The sequence below is a fragment of the Anomaloglossus baeobatrachus genome, chromosome 2 (genome assembly GCF_048569485.1).
Source record: "Anomaloglossus baeobatrachus isolate aAnoBae1 chromosome 2, aAnoBae1.hap1, whole genome shotgun sequence".
In the NCBI taxonomy this organism is placed as follows: Eukaryota; Metazoa; Chordata; class Amphibia; order Anura; family Aromobatidae; genus Anomaloglossus; species Anomaloglossus baeobatrachus.
The window spans coordinates 240,181,996-240,202,688 of record NC_134354.1 but is presented as its reverse complement, the minus strand read 5'-3'; the positions used below and the strand labels follow the sequence as shown (position 1 = coordinate 240,202,688).

General features: G+C 47.7%; 1 protein-coding gene across 3 annotated transcripts in view; it reads right to left on the bottom strand.

Moving 5' to 3' along the window:
• Positions 1–20,693, bottom strand: part of LOC142291291 (sushi, von Willebrand factor type A, EGF and pentraxin domain-containing protein 1-like) — a 344,209-nt gene that overhangs the window by 11,584 nt on the left and 311,932 nt on the right. For all 3 annotated transcript variants that reach the window (XM_075335715.1, XM_075335716.1, XM_075335717.1), the window contains one exon: positions 12,253–12,349. In XM_075335715.1, coding sequence (XP_075191830.1) covers positions 12,253–12,349 — 97 coding nt within the window. The remainder of the gene's footprint in view (positions 1–12,252; positions 12,350–20,693) is intronic.

Below are 20,693 nucleotides of genomic sequence, written 5' to 3'. Positions count from 1 at the left end.
ATCAGGATGCAGGGCCTACCTCCTACGGACCTGGAAAACCAGTGCCGGTAACACACAAACACTCCAGATAATCCTTGTTTTCCCCAAACATCCCCCATAGAATGATACAAGGCTAGGGTCGGACCAATGGATGGCCGCCTAGAGGTTGATCCACTCCAGTCCACTAGATAACCAGGTGGGAGGGCAGACAGCATGGAGAGTCAGACGGAGGAAGACACACAGTAATGGTGGAAGTAGAGGAGAGACTGTGAAAGTGAGCAGACAAACTGACCAGAGTGAACAGTGACCTAAGGGCCCAGGCGGTTAGTTGCCGGTGGAGTACTCCCGGAACTACGCACCAATCTGGTACAGAATCCTAGGTCTGGCAAAAGCTCCAGGCAGATCTGATAAAATCTGCACAGTGAGGGAACCATCAAGGACCTCACTGACCTTGAAGTTCGGGACTCAGTAGCAAAGGGAGAACCGGGGACAGGACCAGAGACTCCAACCCCACAGGGTTCACGCTACCGTCATACAGACTGCTGAAGAAGACAACCAGGGGGGAACCCCCAGCCGCATTACGCCATAGGGACCCACCAACCAAAGACAGGTGCAGGGGAAAGAAGCCACCAGGTCACTAAACCGGCACTGGGTCTAAGGGGACCTGCAGTTAAGACCAGCCAGCCTTGGGTGTCCAGTTACCAGCTTGCAGTGAGTAAAAAGAACCAGTTACACCAAACTCCTGTTGTGGTCTACCTTCTTTCAACACCCACCTGCAACACCTATCCTCTGGGGTCTGGCCCTGCTTGCGGAGGGCTTAACATCCAGGCTGTCACTAACACCAGCCCCAGTGGTGAACATTGTGCAGAGGTGGCTCCATCCCTATAGTCGCAACACCGCAGGTGGCATTGTGGCGCCCCTGACCTGGTCAGGCACCACTGAGTACTGCACCCATGCTGGGGACAGTACAATACAGGTAATCCAGAAGGCTGACCGGGGTGTGGAACACAGGCGCATAGTAATCAGCTCTCACACATGTACCCATGAGAGGACCCCTGGGGATCCCAGGAGGGGGAAAAGCCTTGACCTTCACTGGAATAGTGGAGGGGGCCAAAAGCCTCCATCTCCTCTCAAGGGGTGTGGTAAGAGAATCTGGTTGCTAGGTGGCGTAGGCAAGAACAGGAGAGGAGGGGCAGTGAGTCAGTTAGAGCAGAGAACTCCAGAGGGCTCAGTGAGGAGCAGACCTGTGGGGTTGATGCTGTCTAACAGCGCCCGCGCAGTGGCTATTGACGGGGGAGAACGGTCAACTAGGAGTGCTGCCTGAAAGCCAGCTTCAGCTAGAGAGAAAGCACGGAGTGGGAAGTAAGGAGACTGCTAGAGAGCACCAGGCCCAACCGGGCGGCAGATCCCGAAGCGAAGATAGATCCAGCTTTCTTCTGCTAAACCTGCCGGTGTGGGGCTCTCAAAGCCCACACCACAACACCACAAAAGCCGCAGCCACGTAACCGCAGTGAGGGCCCATAGGTCACAGGAGGCAAGAAGCTGGAGTGGCCTGGTCCGGGGAACAAGCAAACGGCAAACAAAAGGGGGAGAGAGGCTGCAGCATCTTCCCTGGGCGACCCCCATAGGGACTAAAAGTCGGGGTCACCCCAAACCACCAAGGGCTAAGGAAGGCGAGTTGGTAGTCACCCTCATAAAGTCAGCCTGAAGGATACCTGGTTCCCACCTGGTTCATCTCAGCTACGCCCGGGCTACTCACCCTGCCATCAAATGTGAGTAAAGCCCTTGAAAGACAGTTCTGCCTGTGTGAGTCATTCTGCGACTTGTAGTACTACGCATCCACACCGGGCCCTGGGGCTTGCCTCACTCTCAGGAGGCTATTCCAACTAACTGCACACACCATCAGCCCCAGGCGACCCTCAACCTGCAGTGGCGGTCCCTACTGGCCGCAATACTGAGAGTGGCGTCACGACAAGAAGAAGATCTCCTACCTGTGACCAGCACCAGCTACGTGGAGTCCCTGAAGGTATGCACCGATACTGCACATGCGGGGCTTCACATCTGGCGTCACGAACAGGATAAGGACTAGACCTGTTCAGACAGGTGACCATGTGCCTGGGCGGTCCACTTGAAAAATTGGAAGCGCCGCCATATTGCCACCATGAAAAGCGCGCTGAAAAACAACAGCAGCCCGCGCTGGAAGAAGTTACCGCCCACGAAGAGGTGTGGCTACCCAGAGATCCCCTGCAGAGTTCTGACCTTGCCAGCTATGAGAGTGGAAGCGTCCAGAGACGTCGGGACAGAAAGGGAGCCAGAAGCCTGCTGCTGGGAGAGGAGCTGCTGAAAGAGGCAGAGCAGAAACTGAACAGCTTGCTATCAGAGGCAATGGCGAGTCCACAGCTGGAGAGTCGTGCAGAAGAGGGCGCAGAAGAAATGGCGTCTGACCGCAGAAATCCAGAACCGGGCTCCGCTGCCTGGTGGTATCGGGAGCTGGCCCAGTTCTGCGACCGACTGGAGACCCGGGTCGTGGAGCAGATCCGGGAAGAACGAATGGAAATGCTGGAGATGACCGCGGCGGTTCGGGCCTATGAAAGGAGAGCCGCGCGCCGAGTGCCAGACAGGACGGCGATGACGCAGACCCCGATGCTGCCACCGGTGGGTGAGTCGAGTGATGCCCCGGCCAGCGCAAGTGCCCCGACCCCTGCTGCCACGCCCGCGGTCCCCGAAGAGGCGTCCGGTGCGGCGACGCTGAAGCAGGCCGCAGCCACGCCAGGTGCGGCCTTCCAAGCCCCAGCGGCTGCAGCGATGCCCTGCTCGGCCCGCCAAGACCCGGCTGCAGCGATGCCCTGCTTGGCCCGCCAAGACCCGGCCGCCGCAGCGATGCCCTGCTCGGCCCGCCAAGCCCCGGCCGCCGCAGCGATGCCCTGCTCGGCTAACCAGGACCCGGTCCCTGCAGCGACGCCCAGCCCAGCCTGCACAGAGCCCCCTGCAACAGCGACACTGATCCAGGCCGCCGCCATGCCAGGCGCGGCCCGCCAAGATCAGGCCGCCGCCATGCCAGGCGCGGCCCGCCAAGATCAGGCCGCCGCCATGCCAGGCGCGGCCCGCCAAGACCAGGCCGCCGCCATGCCAGGCCCGGCCCGCCAAGACCAGGCCGCCGCCAAACCGGGCGCGGCCCGCCAAGACAAGGCCGCCGCCATGCCAGGCGCGGCCCGCCAAGAAGAGATTACCTCATTATTTACCCCGGCCTGCAAGGCCAGCGCAGACACCGCTCCCCAGTCCAAAGAGGTCCCTGCTAGGAAGACCCTGATAGGAGAGGACCCCGAATACTGGAAGCTGAAGGCTGACCTAGAGGCCCAGTTCCCACAGGAGATGGTGGATCGGTATCTGCTCCCTCCGCATACCCCCAAGGAGATTCAGGCAACCCCTGCAGCCGCGCCAGAGAGTCCACCGCCCAGACCAGCTGAAGAAAGCCCATCCCCAGCACTGCCACCAAAGGAGTGCCAAGAAGAACTAAGGGGGAGAGGAGGCCAGGAAGCTGAGGAGCTGACTCCGGAGCCACCAGCAGTGGATCTATACTCAGAGCCGGAGATGTTGCCCTATTCCCGTTGGGATGAGGAAGACCTGACACCGTCCGCTGACGAAGATCTGCCTAAAAGTCTCACCTGGGAGTTTGCAAGCTGTACCACGCAGAGTTCAGGCCGCAAGACAAGGCGTCGCAATAGAACAACGCTGTCCCCTGCACCACAGTCTCCAGAGCAGAGAGAAGTTGCAGCCAGAGACCTACAGGAGAAAAGGTTACTGAGAAGGTCCAGAGCCCAGGTCAGAGGACCCCTTTGCAGAGGAGTAGTGGAGGATTTCAACTTGAAAAGCGGATACGGCTTTATTGTAGCCCCTGGTATCAAAGAAGGGATATTTGTCAACAGAAGAGATGTGAGCGCTCATCTGCCTAGAGGACACCCTGGCAGAAACCTAAAGATGGGGGATTCAGTACAATTCACTATGCATGAAGGCGAAAGAGGACTGTACGCGCTTGACGTAGCACTATGCTCCAGCAAACCTTACAGCCACCCCATGCTACAAGAAAGAAAAGACAGAGATAAGGAAACAGATGAAGATCAAGAAAGAAAAGACAAGGAACCTACAGATGAAACTACCACAGACGACGATAAAGAGCAGGAAAGCAGCAGGTGCCGCAGCCATACAGGCTCAAGCCCTGGTAAAGAGGAGTAAAGTAAAGGAAAGTAAGAAGTTACTGTTTCGACCAGTTTGAAAGTTTTGTTTTGCAACGTTCACGTTTAAGTATGTGCCCACAAAAACTATTGTGAGAAAAACCATAAACCTTAAGGCTATGAACTGGCTATAGCCACAAACTCTCGCAGTGTAAATAGTTACACCAGAGGGCACCACCGCCACCAGAGTCAGCCTGTTTAGGGGCTTGGCTCGTCTGCAACCAGGAGGAGCCCGTCCGTATATAGGGCCTTGGCTCACCTGCAACCAGAGAGCACGCCTGTTTATGGGGCCTTGGCTCACCACCACAAAGAGGGTACCTGGTCAGCACCAACTGTGGAGGCCGTCTCTGCATCCTGCCAGAAGAGGCTGAAGGCACGGATCCACCAGGCCAGGTATACCCTGAAGACCACCAGCCCATGAAAGCCGCCTCTACATCCTGCCAGAAGTGGCTGAAGTCGCGGCCACCGTGAAAGGGTTTTGGGTGGGTTAACGGACTTGTGGGTGGAGGGTGGTGATGTATGGTACCTGGTGCTTTTAAAAATGTTTTACATGTTTTAATGTTTTATGCATTTTAAAATGTTGTCTTGCAGCCCGAGGACGTGCTGGTGATAACTAAGGGGGAATGTGGCGCCCCTGACCTGGTCAGGCACCACTGAGTACTGCACCCATGCTGGGGACAGTACAATACAGGTAATCCAGAAGGCTGACCGGGGTGTGGAACACAGGCGCATAGTAATCAGCTCTCACACATGTACCCATGAGAGGACCCCTGGGGATCCCAGGAGGGGGAAAAGCCTTGACCTTCACTGGAATAGTGGAGGGGGCCAAAGGCCTCCATCTCCTCTCAAGGGGTGTGGTAAGAGAATCTGGTTGCTAGGTGGCGTAGGCAAGAACAGGAGAGGAGGGGCAGTGAGTCAGTTAGAGCAGAGAACTCCAGAGGGCTCAGTGAGGAGCAGACCTGTGGGGTTGATGCTGTCTAACAGCGCCCGCGCAGTGGCTATTGACGGGGGAGAACGGTCAACTAGGAGTGCTGCCTGAAAGCCAGCTTCAGCTAGAGAGAAAGCACGGAGTGGGAAGTAAGGAGACTGCTAGAGAGCACCAGGCCCAACCGGGCGGCAGATCCCGAAGCGAAGATAGATCCAGCTTTCTTCTGCTAAACCTGCCGGTGTGGGGCTCTCAAAGCCCACACCACAACACCACAAAAGCCGCAGCCACGTAACCGCAGTGAGGGCCCATAGGTCACAGGAGGCAAGAAGCTGGAGTGGCCTGGTCCGGGGAACAAGCAAACGGCAAACAAAAGGGGGAGAGAGGCTGCAGCATCTTCCCTGGGCGACCCCCATAGGGACTAAAAGTCGGGGTCACCCCAAACCACCAAGGGCTAAGGAAGGCGAGTTGGTAGTCACCCTCATAAAGTCAGCCTGAAGGATACCTGGTTCCCACCTGGTTCATCTCAGCTACGCCCGGGCTACTCACCCTGCCATCAAATGTGAGTAAAGCCCTTGAAAGACAGTTCTGCCTGTGTGAGTCATTCTGCGACTTGTAGTACTACGCATCCACACCGGGCCCTGGGGCTTGCCTCACTCTCAGGAGGCTATTCCAACTAACTGCACACACCATCAGCCCCAGGCGACCCTCAACCTGCAGTGGCGGTCCCTACTGGCCGCAATACTGAGAGTGGCGTCACGACAAGAAGAAGATCTCCTACCTGTGACCAGATCCAGCCGAGTGGAGTCCCTGAAGGTAATGCACCGACACAACACCTGTGGGGCTTCACAGCATCACGTATAAACTTTATTCAACAATCCTCTGTAAATATTCCCCTTTTCAAAAAGCACCCAGGGCACGTAACTGGGCAACAGCCACCAAAGTGACATTCCCCAGTTATACACTGCCCGGGACCGAGTACCCCATAACCCTGGGCGACACATATATATATATATAGATAGATATCTATATAAATTTTGATAGAAAACATCTCCAATAAGCAGGTTAGAAAACTCTATGGGGTATCACTGTAACCATACCAACCCAAAGAATAAAATTAATGCTGTACAAAATAAAATAATCCCGATTTTCTGCTTTAGCTTCATTACTACCCCAAACAGGAAAAAAAACGATAAACAAATGTTATGTAGTCCAAGATGTTATCAATAAAAACATCAACTAATCCCATAAAAAAGAGACCCCCATATAATTATTTTAGAGGAAAAATAAAAAAGTAATAATTCTCAGCATATGCTGATGTAAAACAACTGCAAAATAAAATACATTATAAAAAATAGTGTTTTAACATGCAAAAATAATAAAATATAAGAAATATTATATAACTGTGATCATGTTGATCTAAAGAATGGTTTTAACCTCACAGTACTGTAAATAGAGTAAAAAAAAGACAATTTTTAAATTGCCTCACAAAAATTGGGTTAAAAATATTACGTACACCCAAATGACACCAATGAAAACTTCAGTTCATCCCATAGAAAAACAAGTCCCCACTCAGATCTGTTGTCTGTCAGTGAAAAAGTTGAGATTTTCCATGTTACTCAAATGCACTAGAAAAGTGACAATCCAGTAAAATCACTCTCCCAAAAACAAATGGATCCTCTTCTGAGCTCTGCAATGTGCCAATAGGTGGCACTAGAGTTCTCAGTCGCTATGAAGAGGTTAATTTAACATTTCTTGCCTTATTGATTACTCATGTTTATGTTTTACTTGTTAGTTTGTGCTTTGGTAGTCTCCTCCTTTGGTCTTTTATCCACTTCAACATAAAAACAAATAGCAACTACCCTAGTTTTGGAATAGTTACTCCTTGTGTGAAAATAATGTCAGCATGCAGTTGATCCATACAATATAAAAAAACGGCAAGACACACTTCAATTTTGTTTTATACTTCATATTAAAAATCCAATTTTAATTTCCAGTAAATTAACTAACTACTTTTGTCAGAAATGTAATTTCCAATCACCATATTCAGCACAGTGGTTTGGTGTAGACAATCCTTTTCACTCCAAGAGGAGCTCCGGCAGAGACGTCATTCAGACATTCAGAGGGTCTGCACCTGTAGAGTTCATGGTTGGCTGCAGTGCTGACATCATGTTGACAGCGGGACAGCCAATCAATGAGCTGACCAACTCTAAATGTATAAACAGAATGGCCAGCTCAAAGCTGCTATCCTCACTGATTGGCTGCAGCACCGTCAGTCTATTAGCACCTCAGATAATACTAGACACTAGGAACAGTGAACTGATTTTCTGATAGGTGCTAACCCCATTAAAGTGAAAAAAATGAATGTAATCAAATGAACATTACCATGGTTCCCAATCATCAAGAAATTTTAGGACAGTCTGTAAAAATAGGGCATTTTTTTCCGTCTGTAAAAAAATTGAAGGCGTCCATGATTATTTTGAAGGTATAGAAACTTATACAGATTATTATGACTGTAATTATCATCATTATACAGTTCACAGTGAATTCTGTTACAAATCGGCGCCGCCATAGCCATAAGCAGCCTGCTGCGGTTCCTGTTGCGCCCAGGCGCCGGCTGCCGTTTTTGGCCGTGCCTCGGGTCGTCCAGCTGGCTGCTTCTTCCTCCACATCTAAGTATGGAGAGGCGGCTAGGGCGCATGCGTGCGCCGATTTACCCCAGCCAGAGCCTAAGTCCATTGTTTCGCCTAGTGAGCATGCTCAGCTTGAAAGTGCCATTTCTGAGGCCAAGTCCTTGGTTCAGGCTACTGAGCATGCTCCTCCACTTGGTGCGAAAAGCCTCTTTGCACAGGTACTTGGACATCATGCTGTGTCTAAGTCCTGTGTTGTGCCTACTGAGCATGCTCAGGCAGATAGTCTGATTTCTGAGATTGTTGTTCAGGCTAATGAGCATGCTCAGGCACTTAGTGCATGAGAGGCTAGGTCCGGTAAGGACCTCACTGGGCGTGTCCGTGAGGTGGCAGGCCCTGATAAGGCAGAGGGCATCAGGTGTCCTGATGATGAGGCCACTCTGGACTGGCTCGCGGAGGCCTGCCCCTGTGACCTGGCACCTCACCATTGGTCGTCAGACGATGACTGGTGAGGTGTTTGGGGCGTGGCTGCCATAAGGTCATCAGTGATGTGGAGGTACTGGATAGGCCACTGGTGATGTCACTGATGACATGGCACTCTGCTATTGGCTCCAGGAGGTGCCATTGTAGTCCATCCTGGGTTTGGGGCGGACCCAGGTTATAAAAGGGGCTGGAGACAACATGGAGGTGTGCAGTCTTCACTTAGAGTTCATGGTGGCATAAACTTGTTGGAAGTGGTAGGTAGGGCTAGGCGAACGGTGCCTGTCATGCCAAGATTCGTGGCTCAGCACATTAGGGTCAGGCACCGTGCTTCCTTGCTGCCGTTCCAGTTGTGCTATAGCAGTCCAGTGGCGGTAACTGGACTGCGGCTGCTGAGTTACCTGTCCGTTTGTGCCTCCTACGCACACGGACAGCATAACTGCTGCATCACCTGTCTGAGAGTGCCCTCTACGCACACGGACAGCGTAAATGCTGCGCCACCGGTCCAGTTGTGGCCTCTACGCGCATGGACAGCGTATTCCAGAACCCCTGTGGAGTTAACAGGGTGCTCCTGGATTGGGTGTGTCAACCCTATTTCCCTCCTCGGCTTCCCAGTCAAATGCTACTGGTGTGACTACCTGGTCTGACGTGTCCTTTACACACGTGGCAAGTCGAGTGGTGATCAGAAATGCTAATTCGAGGACCACTCTGCCTGACGTGTCTTACACAAATGGCCAATGGGGTGCTGTCGAAGTGGTCTTCTTGGTCAATGCTAACTGGGTACCATCCGGCCTGACGTGTTCCTTACACACGTGGTCGGAGTAGCGCCCGCTCCACCGAAACGCTAACTGGGTTGTCGTCCGGTTTGACATGTCCCTACACACATGACTGGTTCCCAGGTCTCCTGGGTTATCTCTAAGTCATTAGCTCTGTATTCTCTGCCTAACCTTTGGGTTGCCAGCAGCTCTTTTTCCATCTGGGAGCACGGTGGACCTCGACTGGCGATTGGGAATACACTACCTTATCTTAATCTGCCAGTCCCCCAGTAACAAATTCAGCTCTTGACTTCTCATCAGAATTATGGGCTGTAGACATGTATTAGTCAATAATTTATTATAGCTTTCTGATGTAAACAATATTTTCTATGATGTTTTTGATAAACTGTCCAGAAAAAATAAAAAGTCAAGTTGGCAACATATCACAAAGTCCTGAACTCAATCCCATAGAAAATTTATAGGCAGAATTGAAAATGCGTGTGCAATGAATGAGGCCTACAAACTTGACTCAGTTACACCAGTTTGTCTAAAGAAGCAAGCCAAAATTCCAGCAACTTAGAGGGAACAGGTCCAATATGCAACCAGAACCCCGAGCAGTTCTGGGTGCATATTGTTAATGCCTGCCTAAATGTCCCTGTATCTGGTAGCATATACAGATCTTTATAAAAAGTATTTCTAAAGATCTTTCATTGTATGCTAATGAACTAGTCCCCTGGGCATTAGTTCCTCTAGCTAGTCGCCTCCATTAGCATGTTAGTAAGCCCCTGTGGGTGTGCTATCATCCTAATGAATGTGCAGCGTCAGAGGATGATCTCACTCACCTCTCCGGCTACCATCGCAGCCCGACACTGGATTTTGGAGTTCTGGTCATGCGCACTATGAAGCCGGGTGTACGCGTCCTGGCTTCAAACTGAAGAAGTGCGCATGGCCGAAACTCCGGGATCATGTGAACTGAGCCAAAATCCAGCATCGGACGGCGATGGCAGTGGAGAGGTGAGTGAGATCATCCTCTGACGCTGCACATTCATTAGCATGCTAGCACACCCACAGGGGCGTGCTAACATACAAATGGAGCCAACTAGCCAGGGGAACGAACGCCCAGGGGACTAGTCCCCTCGCTCATTAGCATATGATAAAAGATCTTTAGAAATACTTTTCTAAAGATCTTTATCTATGCTAGTGTATACAGGGACGGTTAAGCAGGGATTAGCAATATACACCCAGAACTGCTCGTGGTTCTGAGTGCATATTGAACATAACAGGTTCCCTTTAATATGAGAATCTTATAGAAGACTACCTGAAATGTTTGACCAAAGTTAGACAATTTAAAAGCAATGCTACCAAATACTAAACACATGTACAGTTAGGTCCAGAAATATTTGGACAGTGACACAATTTTCACGAGTTGGGCTCTGCATGCCACCACATTGGATTAGAAATGAAACCTCTTCAACAGAATTCAAGTGCAGATTGTAACGTTTAATTTGAAGGTTTGAACAAAAATATCTGATAGAAATTGTAGGAATTGTACACATTTCTTTACAAACACTCCACATTTTAGGAGGTCAAAAGTAATTGGACAAATAAACCAAACCCAAACAATATATTTTTATTTTCAATATTTTGTTGCGAATCCTTTGGAGGCAATCACTGCCTTAAGTCTGGAACCCATGGACATCACCAAACGCTGGGTTTCCTCCTTCTTAATGCTTTGCCAGGCCTTTACAGCCGCAGCCTTCAGGTCTTGCTTGTTTGTGGGTCTTTCCGTCTTAAGTCTGAATTTGAGCAAGTGAAATGCATGCTCAATTGGGTTAAGATCTGGTGATTGACTTGGCCATTGCAGAATGTTCCACTTTTTTGCACTCATGAACTCCTGGGTAGCTTTGGCTGTATGCTTGGGGTCATTGTCCATCTGTACTATGAAGCGCTGTCTGATCAACTTTGCGACTTTTGGCTGAATCTGGGCTGAAAGCATATCCCGGTACACTTCAGAATTCATCCGGCTACTCTTGTCTGCTGTTATGTCATCAATAAACACAAGTTACCCAGTGCCATTGAAAGCCATGCATGCCCATGCCATCACGTTGCCGCCACCATGTTTTACAGAGGATGTGGTGTGCCTTGGATCATGTGCCGTTCCCTTTCTTCTCCAAACTTTTTTCTTCCCATCATTCTGGTACAGGTTGATCTTTGTCTCATCTGTCCATAGAATACTTTTCCAGAACTGAGCTGGCTTCATGAGGTGTTTTTCAGCAAATTTAACTCTGGCCTGTCTATTTTTGGAATTGATGAATGGTTTGCATCTAGATGTGAACCCTTTGTATTTACTTTCATGGAGTCTTCACTTTACTGTTGACTTAGAGACAAATACACCTACTTCACTGAGAGTGTTCTGGACTTCAGTTGATGTTGTGAATGGGTTCTTCTTCACCAAAGAAAGTATGCGGCGATCATCCACCACTGTTGTCATCCGTGGATGCCCAGGCCTTTTTGAGTTCCCAAGCTCACCAGTCAATTCCTTTTTTCTCAGAATGTACCCGACTGTTGATTTTGCTACTCCAAGCATGTCTGCTATCTCTCTGATGGATTTTTTCTTTTTTTTCAGCCTCAGGATGTTCTGCTTCACCTCAATTGAGAGTTCCTTAGACCGCATGTTGTCTGGTCACAGCAACAGCTTCCAAATGCAAAACCACACACCTGTAATCAACCCCAGACCTTTTAACTACATCATTGATTACAGGTTAATGAGGGAGACGCCTTCAGAGTTAATTGTAGCCCTTAGAGTCCCTTGTCCAATTACTTTTGGTCCCTTGAAAAAGAGGAGGCTATGCATTACAGAGCTATGATTCCTAAACCCTTTCTCCGATTTGGATGTGAAAACTCTCATATTGCAGCTGGGAGTGTGCACTTTCAGCCCATATTATATATATAATTGTATTTCTGAACATGTTTTTGTAAACAGCTAAAATAACAAAACTTGTGTCACTGTCCAAATATTTCTGGACCTAACTGTATGTAAACTTCTGAACCACTGGGAATGTGATGGAATGAATAATAGCTGAAATAAACCAATGACTCTTCTACATTCTTCAACATTATTCAACTGTAGAAGTGATCATTAGGGAAGTAATTATGTATTAGGATAAAATGTCAGAGCTTGTGAAAATCCCAGTTTTAATGAATGTGGCTAAGGTGTATGTAAACCTATGACTGCAACTGTATGTACTTACCCTGGATTACAAGTGTAGTAGACTCTTGAACCAAAAACAAATTCTTCAGCTTGCATCTGACCATTATCTATATCTCCTGGGTCACCACAGGATATGGCTGCAAAGATAAAAAGAACAACAATTTACAGTTTGAAGCCAATTCATGAAAGCCTTTATAACAGAAAAATGGCGTAAAAGCTTTGAAAAGTTCCAAAATCTATGTGGAATGCAGAGTTGTCAAAAGAATTTGTGATTTTTTTTTACATTTTCACACGGAAATGAGCGGAGCGGGGGAGGAACCAAGTCTACGTGAGCCCATCCAGTTAATTAAAAGTGTCAGTGTTTGGTACACCAGAAATGCTACTTCAGTCCATGAGTTGAGTAGCATTTCCAGAGCAGCACACAGAGGCGCAGACTACTTATAAGCTGTGTCGAATTCATTAAGTGGGGTGCACATCTTAATGAATTGGATGTTTTCAACTCCATCAATAATGTATGTAATCGTTTGCTGGGTAGTTCCAAACTAAACTCTATGTTGACCTGGTGAAAGGTATCTAAAAACTTCTTTATTAAAATCTCAGAACACAATACATTGGACTAAAGGGACCCTTTTTCAAGTCACAGGGATTTCTCAATAGTTAATGAAAAACTAAGAGAAGTAGGAATAGAAGCTCATTGTCACATAACCTCAAGTATAAACAAATTGCATACAAGTGTAGTGGCCATGTGATTGTGACGCCCCTGGACTATCAGGTCGTCACAGGGTATTGCACAATCTACCCTCCCGTGCAGTATCCACCTATCTCTTGGTTATGGGTCCCTAACCAAATGGTGTTGCCTCCAACAGCAAATCAAATCCTAGATACACCCTGCACCCCACCCACCAGACACACCAGTGGACGGCTTGAGTGGAATAGAGTTGCCCACCTGGGGGGTCAGGGAGGAGAGGTGAGGAGTGTAGTCAGTGAGTAGTGAGTTGGTGGTGATAGAGTAGCCCTCGAGTTGTGAGGAGCTCTGAGGAGGTCGGGAGCGGGGACTCCCGTATGAAAGCTGTCTAGTTTGCAGACGGTGGTCTGGGACTAGAGGAGTCGGACTCCCGGTCGCAGGAGATTGTGGCAAGGGGCTCGGATCTGTTGAGCAGGACAGCCGGCGGCCTTGCACCATCACCGGTCCGGGACCGAGGCACAACGTGGTACGTGTACCCTAGGTCGGGGAGTAGCTGCAGGCAACCCAATAATTTACCTGTGGAGAACGGAGCCTTCAAGATTCATTCCCATCTGCTCCAGAATTGGGGCACTAGCACAACGAGGGGGATAGGACTTTCCATCCAAAACGGTCTGGAAAATCCCAAGCGTAAGCCCTGAGAGCAAGCTCCCACACTTAGCCATAGTGGGGAGCGGGACCCGGCAAGTTTCACACTACCGGGACCATCAGAGAAGTAAACTTAGTGCCAGGAGGCAGGTCACGGACCACCAGGCAGCACTATTGGGGACGGAACCCGAACTAGCTCCCCTCAGCGGCAGCGGTGTTCAGAGACTTCAGAGTTGTCAGTGTCTGCTTAATGGACTGAGTGAGTACAAAAGTGATCCCTGCATCCCACGGCCTTACCCCCACTCCGAGTCCCGGGGCATTCCCCCTACCCGTGGAGGGTTACAACACCTGGCTGCCCCCGTCATCACCCTGGGTACTCCCCAACGGCAGCGGCGGTATTTACCCCAGTTACTGCGCACCATGGGTGGCATCACAAACTCTATAATCCCTTGTAAATACCCCCTTCATTTGAGTGGCCGCACGACCCCCCCAGGTCTGGAGAGCCTCGAGCCACTGAGAAACCGGATCCGAGCAGCTCGGCTGCTTCCACGGGGGCGGCACATTGATGACTTCTACAACCAGCGAGCAGAGCTGAATATTGACATATCACATGCTGTTAGGTTTGGCAAGATACAGTACTTAATTTTACAATTGAGTGGCTTGTCCATGTTTGCAATGAAAGTCTGCAGTCACTCTAGATGCCTGCAAATTTCTGAATTCTTACAGCTCATCCACTGCACACGTTTAGGATTCTGCATGCCACAGTTTCAAGAGCATATGATCATGTGAGCATAAATATGCAATTTGCATACTTACACGGATATTCTGACTAGACATGTCCTACCTTGCTCAATTCACTTGTATTGAGCAATGCCACGCATATCTAATTGGCACGTGACTGCATGCATATTTGCTGTTTCATGTTCTCCTATTCTCAATGCCAGCATCAGAGAATCATAACAGTGGGCATGTTGTGCATGGTGTGCACTGTGAGAATTCAAAAGTCTGTAATTGTGTAGAGCGACTGCAGACTATTTTAATAAACTTGTACAAACTCTTTGATGTTCTTAACATAACTACAAATATAGTAATGTTTAACTTGTCAGACAACACAAGCCATGTATCACGTAATCTAACATGTTATGGATTGTTACATGTGTACAGGATCAGAACCAATAACAGCACAAGAATAAATAACTGGAACCACTATCAGTACAGAAATTCATAAGTAGATCCCACATCAGTAGAGAAACACAGCATCTCAACCCTTATCAGTAGATAAATATATCACCATAAACCTCATCAGTACAGGATTACATCACAAGAACCACTATCAGTACATGAATACATCGCCAGGACCACCACTAGTACATGAATAAATCCCCAGAACCAACATCAGTACATGAATACATCACCAGGACTACCATTCGTAAATGGGCTCAGCACTAGAACCACCATCAGTAAATAGTACATCAATTGTGATGTCAGGTCAGCCCCATATACATTTGTACTGTACTAACTGCAACTCCCTGTATGACAACAATGGTAATGTAACAATGGTAAGGAAATACTGGTAGTTGTTATCCGTTATCATAAGGTTGCAGGCCATACAGGAACCACAATACTGATGAGAATTAGTCAACATCACAAAAAAAAATTTACAATATATCACAAAAGTGAGAACATCCCTCACATTTTTGTAAATATTTTATTATATCTTTTCATAACACAACAGTGAAAGTATGACATGTTGATACAATGTAAAGTAGGCAGTGTACAGCTGGTATAACAGTATAAATGTGGTGTCCTCTAAATAACTCAACACAGCCCTTCATGTCTAAACAGCTGACAACAAAAGTGAGTACCCCCCTAAGTGAAAGGAATTGCTCAAAGTCTCAAATTTTGTGTGGCCATCATTATTTTGAAGCAATGCCTTAACATCCTTTGGGCAGTTCTAGTTCAATAGAGGTTCACAGGTTGCCATTGGAATCCTCTTCCACTCCTCCATGATGACATCACAGAGCTGGTGGACCTAAGAGACCATGCACTCCTTTACTTTCTGTTTTAAGATGCCCCACAGATGCTCACTAGATTTCAGGTCTGGAGACATGCTTGGCCAATCTAGCACCTTTACCCTTAGTTTCTTTAGTTAAGCAGTGATCATCTTGGACGTGTGATTGGGGTCCTAATCATGTTGGAATACTGCTATACGTCCCAGTTTCCAAAGGGAGGGGATTATCCTCTGCTTCAATATGTCATAGTATATGTTGGCATTCATGGAAGTGTAGTTCTTACAGCTGGCAACACTCATGCAACCCCAAACCATAACACTCTCACCACCATGCTTGACTGTAGGCAAGACACACTTGTCTTTGTACCCCTCACATGCTTGCCATCACACATGCTTGACACCAATTGAACCAAACAAGTTTATCATGGTCTCAAAAGGATAGAAGAACACAGAACAGCAATGGTGGCAATCTCCCCTTGTTAGTTAGTGCATATAGTTGTCAGTACAATAAAATTAAGAATATTATTATAGAACAATTGCTGACATTGTACCAAGTCCCAATTTTGAAGATATAATATGTAAGATGAATGTCACTCCGAACAGTTGGGTGCACTTGTAAGTTACTACTCCATAATGAAATCAATAAAAAAAAATATTTGGCATAATGTAATATTTCACAATCCAAAAAATACACGTGAGGTCTATATCCCTAAACCTTCATCAAACGCACAGCTGTGAGAGAAAGCAGCAGGCAAGGAATGTCCCAAGAGCATTAACTATGAGCGATGGCATCAATTTCCTAGTGGAGCTGCTTCTTACTTGCTCCTCCGTTACTCTATTTGTGACAATTCATAAGTCTAATAAAAGTCTATAAATTTAGACCAAAACGTTATGTGTATCGGGCTGCACCTCAATGGGGAAGGTGCAGCTGTGCTGGGGGAGAAAATGGTCAGACGGATGGAGGAGCTTTTAAACTAGGATCTGGGGGGAGGGAGGGTAGTGGAGCAAAAAAGGGGATAGAGCAGATAAAGACAGTGAGATGGTAGGGGTTAATGAAAGATTAGGGGAGGTGGGACATGCAAGGAACGTAGGGAGGCTAGGAGTAATAAAGGTGTTAATAGTATTAAATGTCTACTGGCAAATGCAAGAAGTCTTGCAAACAAAATGAATGAATTGGAGACTCTTATGTCAACCATGGATTATGATGTGGTGGGCATTACGGAAACCTGGCTGGATGAACGCCATGACTGGGTGACAAACATACAGGGTTATAGTACATTTAGGTGGGACAGGAAAGACAAAAAAGGTGGTGGGGTGTGTATATTTATCAAATCTAACCTACAACCTGTGTTGAAGGATGACATTGGGGGGAACTGCAACAATGTAGAGTCAGTATGGGTAAATATACATGGGGAGGGGAATAATGGAAAAATGCTAATTGGAGTTTGCTATAAGCCTCCTAACATACATGAACAAATAGAGGGTGAAATGCTGGAACAAATTGAAAAGGCAACTACCGTATTTTTCGCTTTATAAGACGCACTTTTTTTACCCCAACATTGTGGGGAAAATAGAGGTGCGTCTTACAAAGTGAATGTAACCTACCGGGCAGTGATGCAGCGGTGGAGTGAGTCACAGGAGGCTGGTGCTGGTGCTGCCGCTGGAGCGGAGGCGGCCGCCATGGATCCCCCGGCAATCGGCTGCGGTGGCGGTGGCGGCCGCCATGGATCCCCCGGCAATCGCTGCGGTGGCGGCCGCCATGGATCCCGCGGCATTCGGCTGCGGTGGCGGCCGCCATGGATCACCCGGCAATCGGCTGCGGTGGCGGCCGCCATGGATCCCCCGGCAATCGCTGCGGTGGCGGCCGCCATAGCCGAAATCTTTATTTGCGCCTGCGCTGCCTTCCGGAAAATGGCGGAGGTGACGCAGGCGCAGATGGAGATCTCAGAGAAGCGAGATCTCCATCTGCGCATGCGCTGCCTTCCGTAGCCATTTTCCTGAAGTCCATCGCGTCGGAGGCTACGCAGGCGCAGATAGAGATCGCGGCTCTCGAAGATCGCGATCTGCGCATGCGCGGGCTCCATTTTAGATCTCCGCAGCAGACGGAGACTATCATAAGAAAGAGGAGAGAGAGAAGAACGATTCTCCCTCTCCTCGCTAGGGCTGGATGCTGATTGGTGGAGACAACTTCTGCAGAGCTGCCTCCACCAATCAGTGATCTGAGCCTGACAAAGTGTTGTCAGTTGAACGAAGGGTCCTAATAGGTGAGCAAAAAACACTGAAGGGGAACACAACCCCCATCATCAGCCTTCAGAATATACTGTATCAATCGGTGTATTCTGAAGGATGATGGGGGCTGTAGTCCTTTATTGTAAACACTCCAGGGAGGGACTAATGTAGTGGCCAAAGTGTAAATGTAACTACAACCCCCCTCATCTTTCAGAATACAGCCATGTATGGTATACAGTACATGGGTGTATTCCTAAGGATGAGGGGGGTGGTAGTCCCAGATCCCCATAAAAGTGCATCATGCAGGTCCCCCATAGCCGTGTCATCCACGGATCCCACATAACAGTGCATCATCCACAGGTCCCCATAATAGTGCGTCATCCACAGGTCCCCCATAATAGTGCATCATCCACATGTCCCCCATAATAGTGCGTCATCCACAGGTCCCCCATAGCAGTGCGTCATCCACAGGTCCCCCATAGCAGTGCGTCATCCACAGGTCCCCCATAGCAGTGCGTCATTCACAGGTCCCCCATAATAGTGCGTCATCCACATGTCCCCCATAATAGTGCGCCATCCACAGGTCCCCCATAGCAGTGCGTTATCCACAGATCCCCCACAGCAGTGTCATCCACAGGTTCCCCATAGCAGTGCGTCATCCACATGTCCCCCATAATACTGAGTCATCCACATGTCCCCCATAATAGTGCGCAATCCACAGGTCCCCCATAGCGGTGCGTTATCCACAGATCCCCCACAGCAGTGTCATCCACAGGTCCCTCATAATAGTGAGTCATCCACATGTCCCCCATAATAGTGCGCCATCCACAGGTCCCCCATAGCAGTGCGTCATTCACAGGTCCCCCATAATAGTGCGTCATCCACATGTCCCCCATAATAGTGCGTCATCCACAGGTCCCCCATAATAGTGCGTCATCCACAGGTCCCCCATAATACTGCGTCATCCACAGGTCCCCCACAGCAGTGTCATCCACAGGTTCCCGACAGCAGTGTGTCATCCACAGGTCCCCCATAACAGACCCTCATCCATAGGCCCCCCATAATAGTGCGTAATACTCAGGTCCCCCGTAAAGAGGGCATTATCCGCAGATCCCTCATAACAATGTTATTCATTCATTGTAGCTTTCTGAATGCTGACAGCACTGATGAGGAATTCCTGGGGTTCCCTGAGGACTAGAAGAGTCCCGTATCTGAGGACTAAAGCTTTCCTTCCTATGTTGTTCACAAACATGGTTCATGTTACAAACAATGCTGCTATTGACTCCTGTTGAGTCTAAATTGTTAAAATAATGTTATTTTAATTTTATTAAAATGTTCTAGCACACTATTTGGCTCAATTTTTTTTTTTTTAATTTTCCTCCTCCAAAACCTAGGTGCGTCTTATAATCAGGTGCGTCTTATAAAGCGAAAAATACGGTAATAATAATAATCGGGTTCTTATTATGGGGGATTTCAACTATCCAGACATACAGTGGGACATAGAATCTTCTGGTTTTGCTAAAAGCTGCAAATTCTTATCTAATATTCAAGACAATTTCCTCTCTCAGATGGTAGATGAACCGAAGAGGGGAGATAATTTGCTAGATATGGTCCTGTCAAATAGACCGAATACAATTTCAGATCTACAGGTCCGGGAGCACTTGGGCACCAGCGATCATAATATGGTAAGCTTCAACGTAATATTCAATAGAACATTTCAAAGGGGAAATGCTAAAATCTGGAATTTTAGGAAAGCTGATTTCAACAAATTAAGGGAAGAGCTTAAATGTGTAGATTGGGACAAAGTCATGGTAACTGGGGATACTGAGCATAAATGGGGAAAGTTTAAGGATATACTGCTAGAGTCCTGTAAAAAACGTATACCCTCTGGTAATAAAATGTCCAGGAATAAAAAGAAACCACTATGGATAAATAAGACTGTACAAAGTATAATAAAACAAAAACAAAGGGTGTTTAAAATCTTGAAGGCTGAGAATACAGAAATAGCATTTTAGGAGTATAAAAATATCAATAGGAAATGCAAAAAAGAAATCAAACAAGCAAAACTAGTTACTGAAAAAAAAAATCGCCAAGGACATTAAAATAAATCCCAAAACCTTTTAGAAATACATTAATGCCAAAAGGAAAACAAAGGATAGTATTGGCCCCTTAAAATATAATAACAAGTTAGTTATAGAGGATAAATAAAAGACTGAGATATTAAATAGGCATTTCTCATGTGTTCACCAAGGAACTGACTGTACCAGGGATCATTCAACAAGTGAAAAATCAAAGTTCACCACCCGATATAATTAATTTAACACAAGAAGAAGTACGCCTACGTCTGAGTAAATTAAACATTGACAAATCCCCAGGGCCAGATGGCATTCATCCACGAATATTGAGGGAATTGAGCTCTGTAATCGACAGACCGCTGTATCTCATCTTTTTAGACTCGCTTGTAACAGGATTGGTGCCTCAGGATTGGAGGATTGCTGATGTGGTACCGATATTTAAGAAAGGTAAGAGGATAGATCCAGGCAACTACCGTCCAGTAAGCCTGACATCAGTAGTATGCAAAGTTTTTGAGGGCATTTTAAGGGATGACATGCAAAAATATATTGCAGAAAATAATATAATAACTGACAGACAGCATGGATTCATGAAAGATAAGTTGCGTCTAACCAACCTGTTGGAGTTCTATGAGGGGGTAAGTGCAAATCTGGGTATTGGTAATGCAGCTGATGTGATTTATTTGGACTTTGCAAAGGCATTTGATACTGTACCACATAATAGCCTTATACTAAAGCTCCAGAAGCAACTAGGGGAAACTATATGCAACTGGGTAAGGAATTGGCTAAAAGATAGGAAATAAAGAGTAGTCATAAATGGTACATTCTCTAAATGGGCT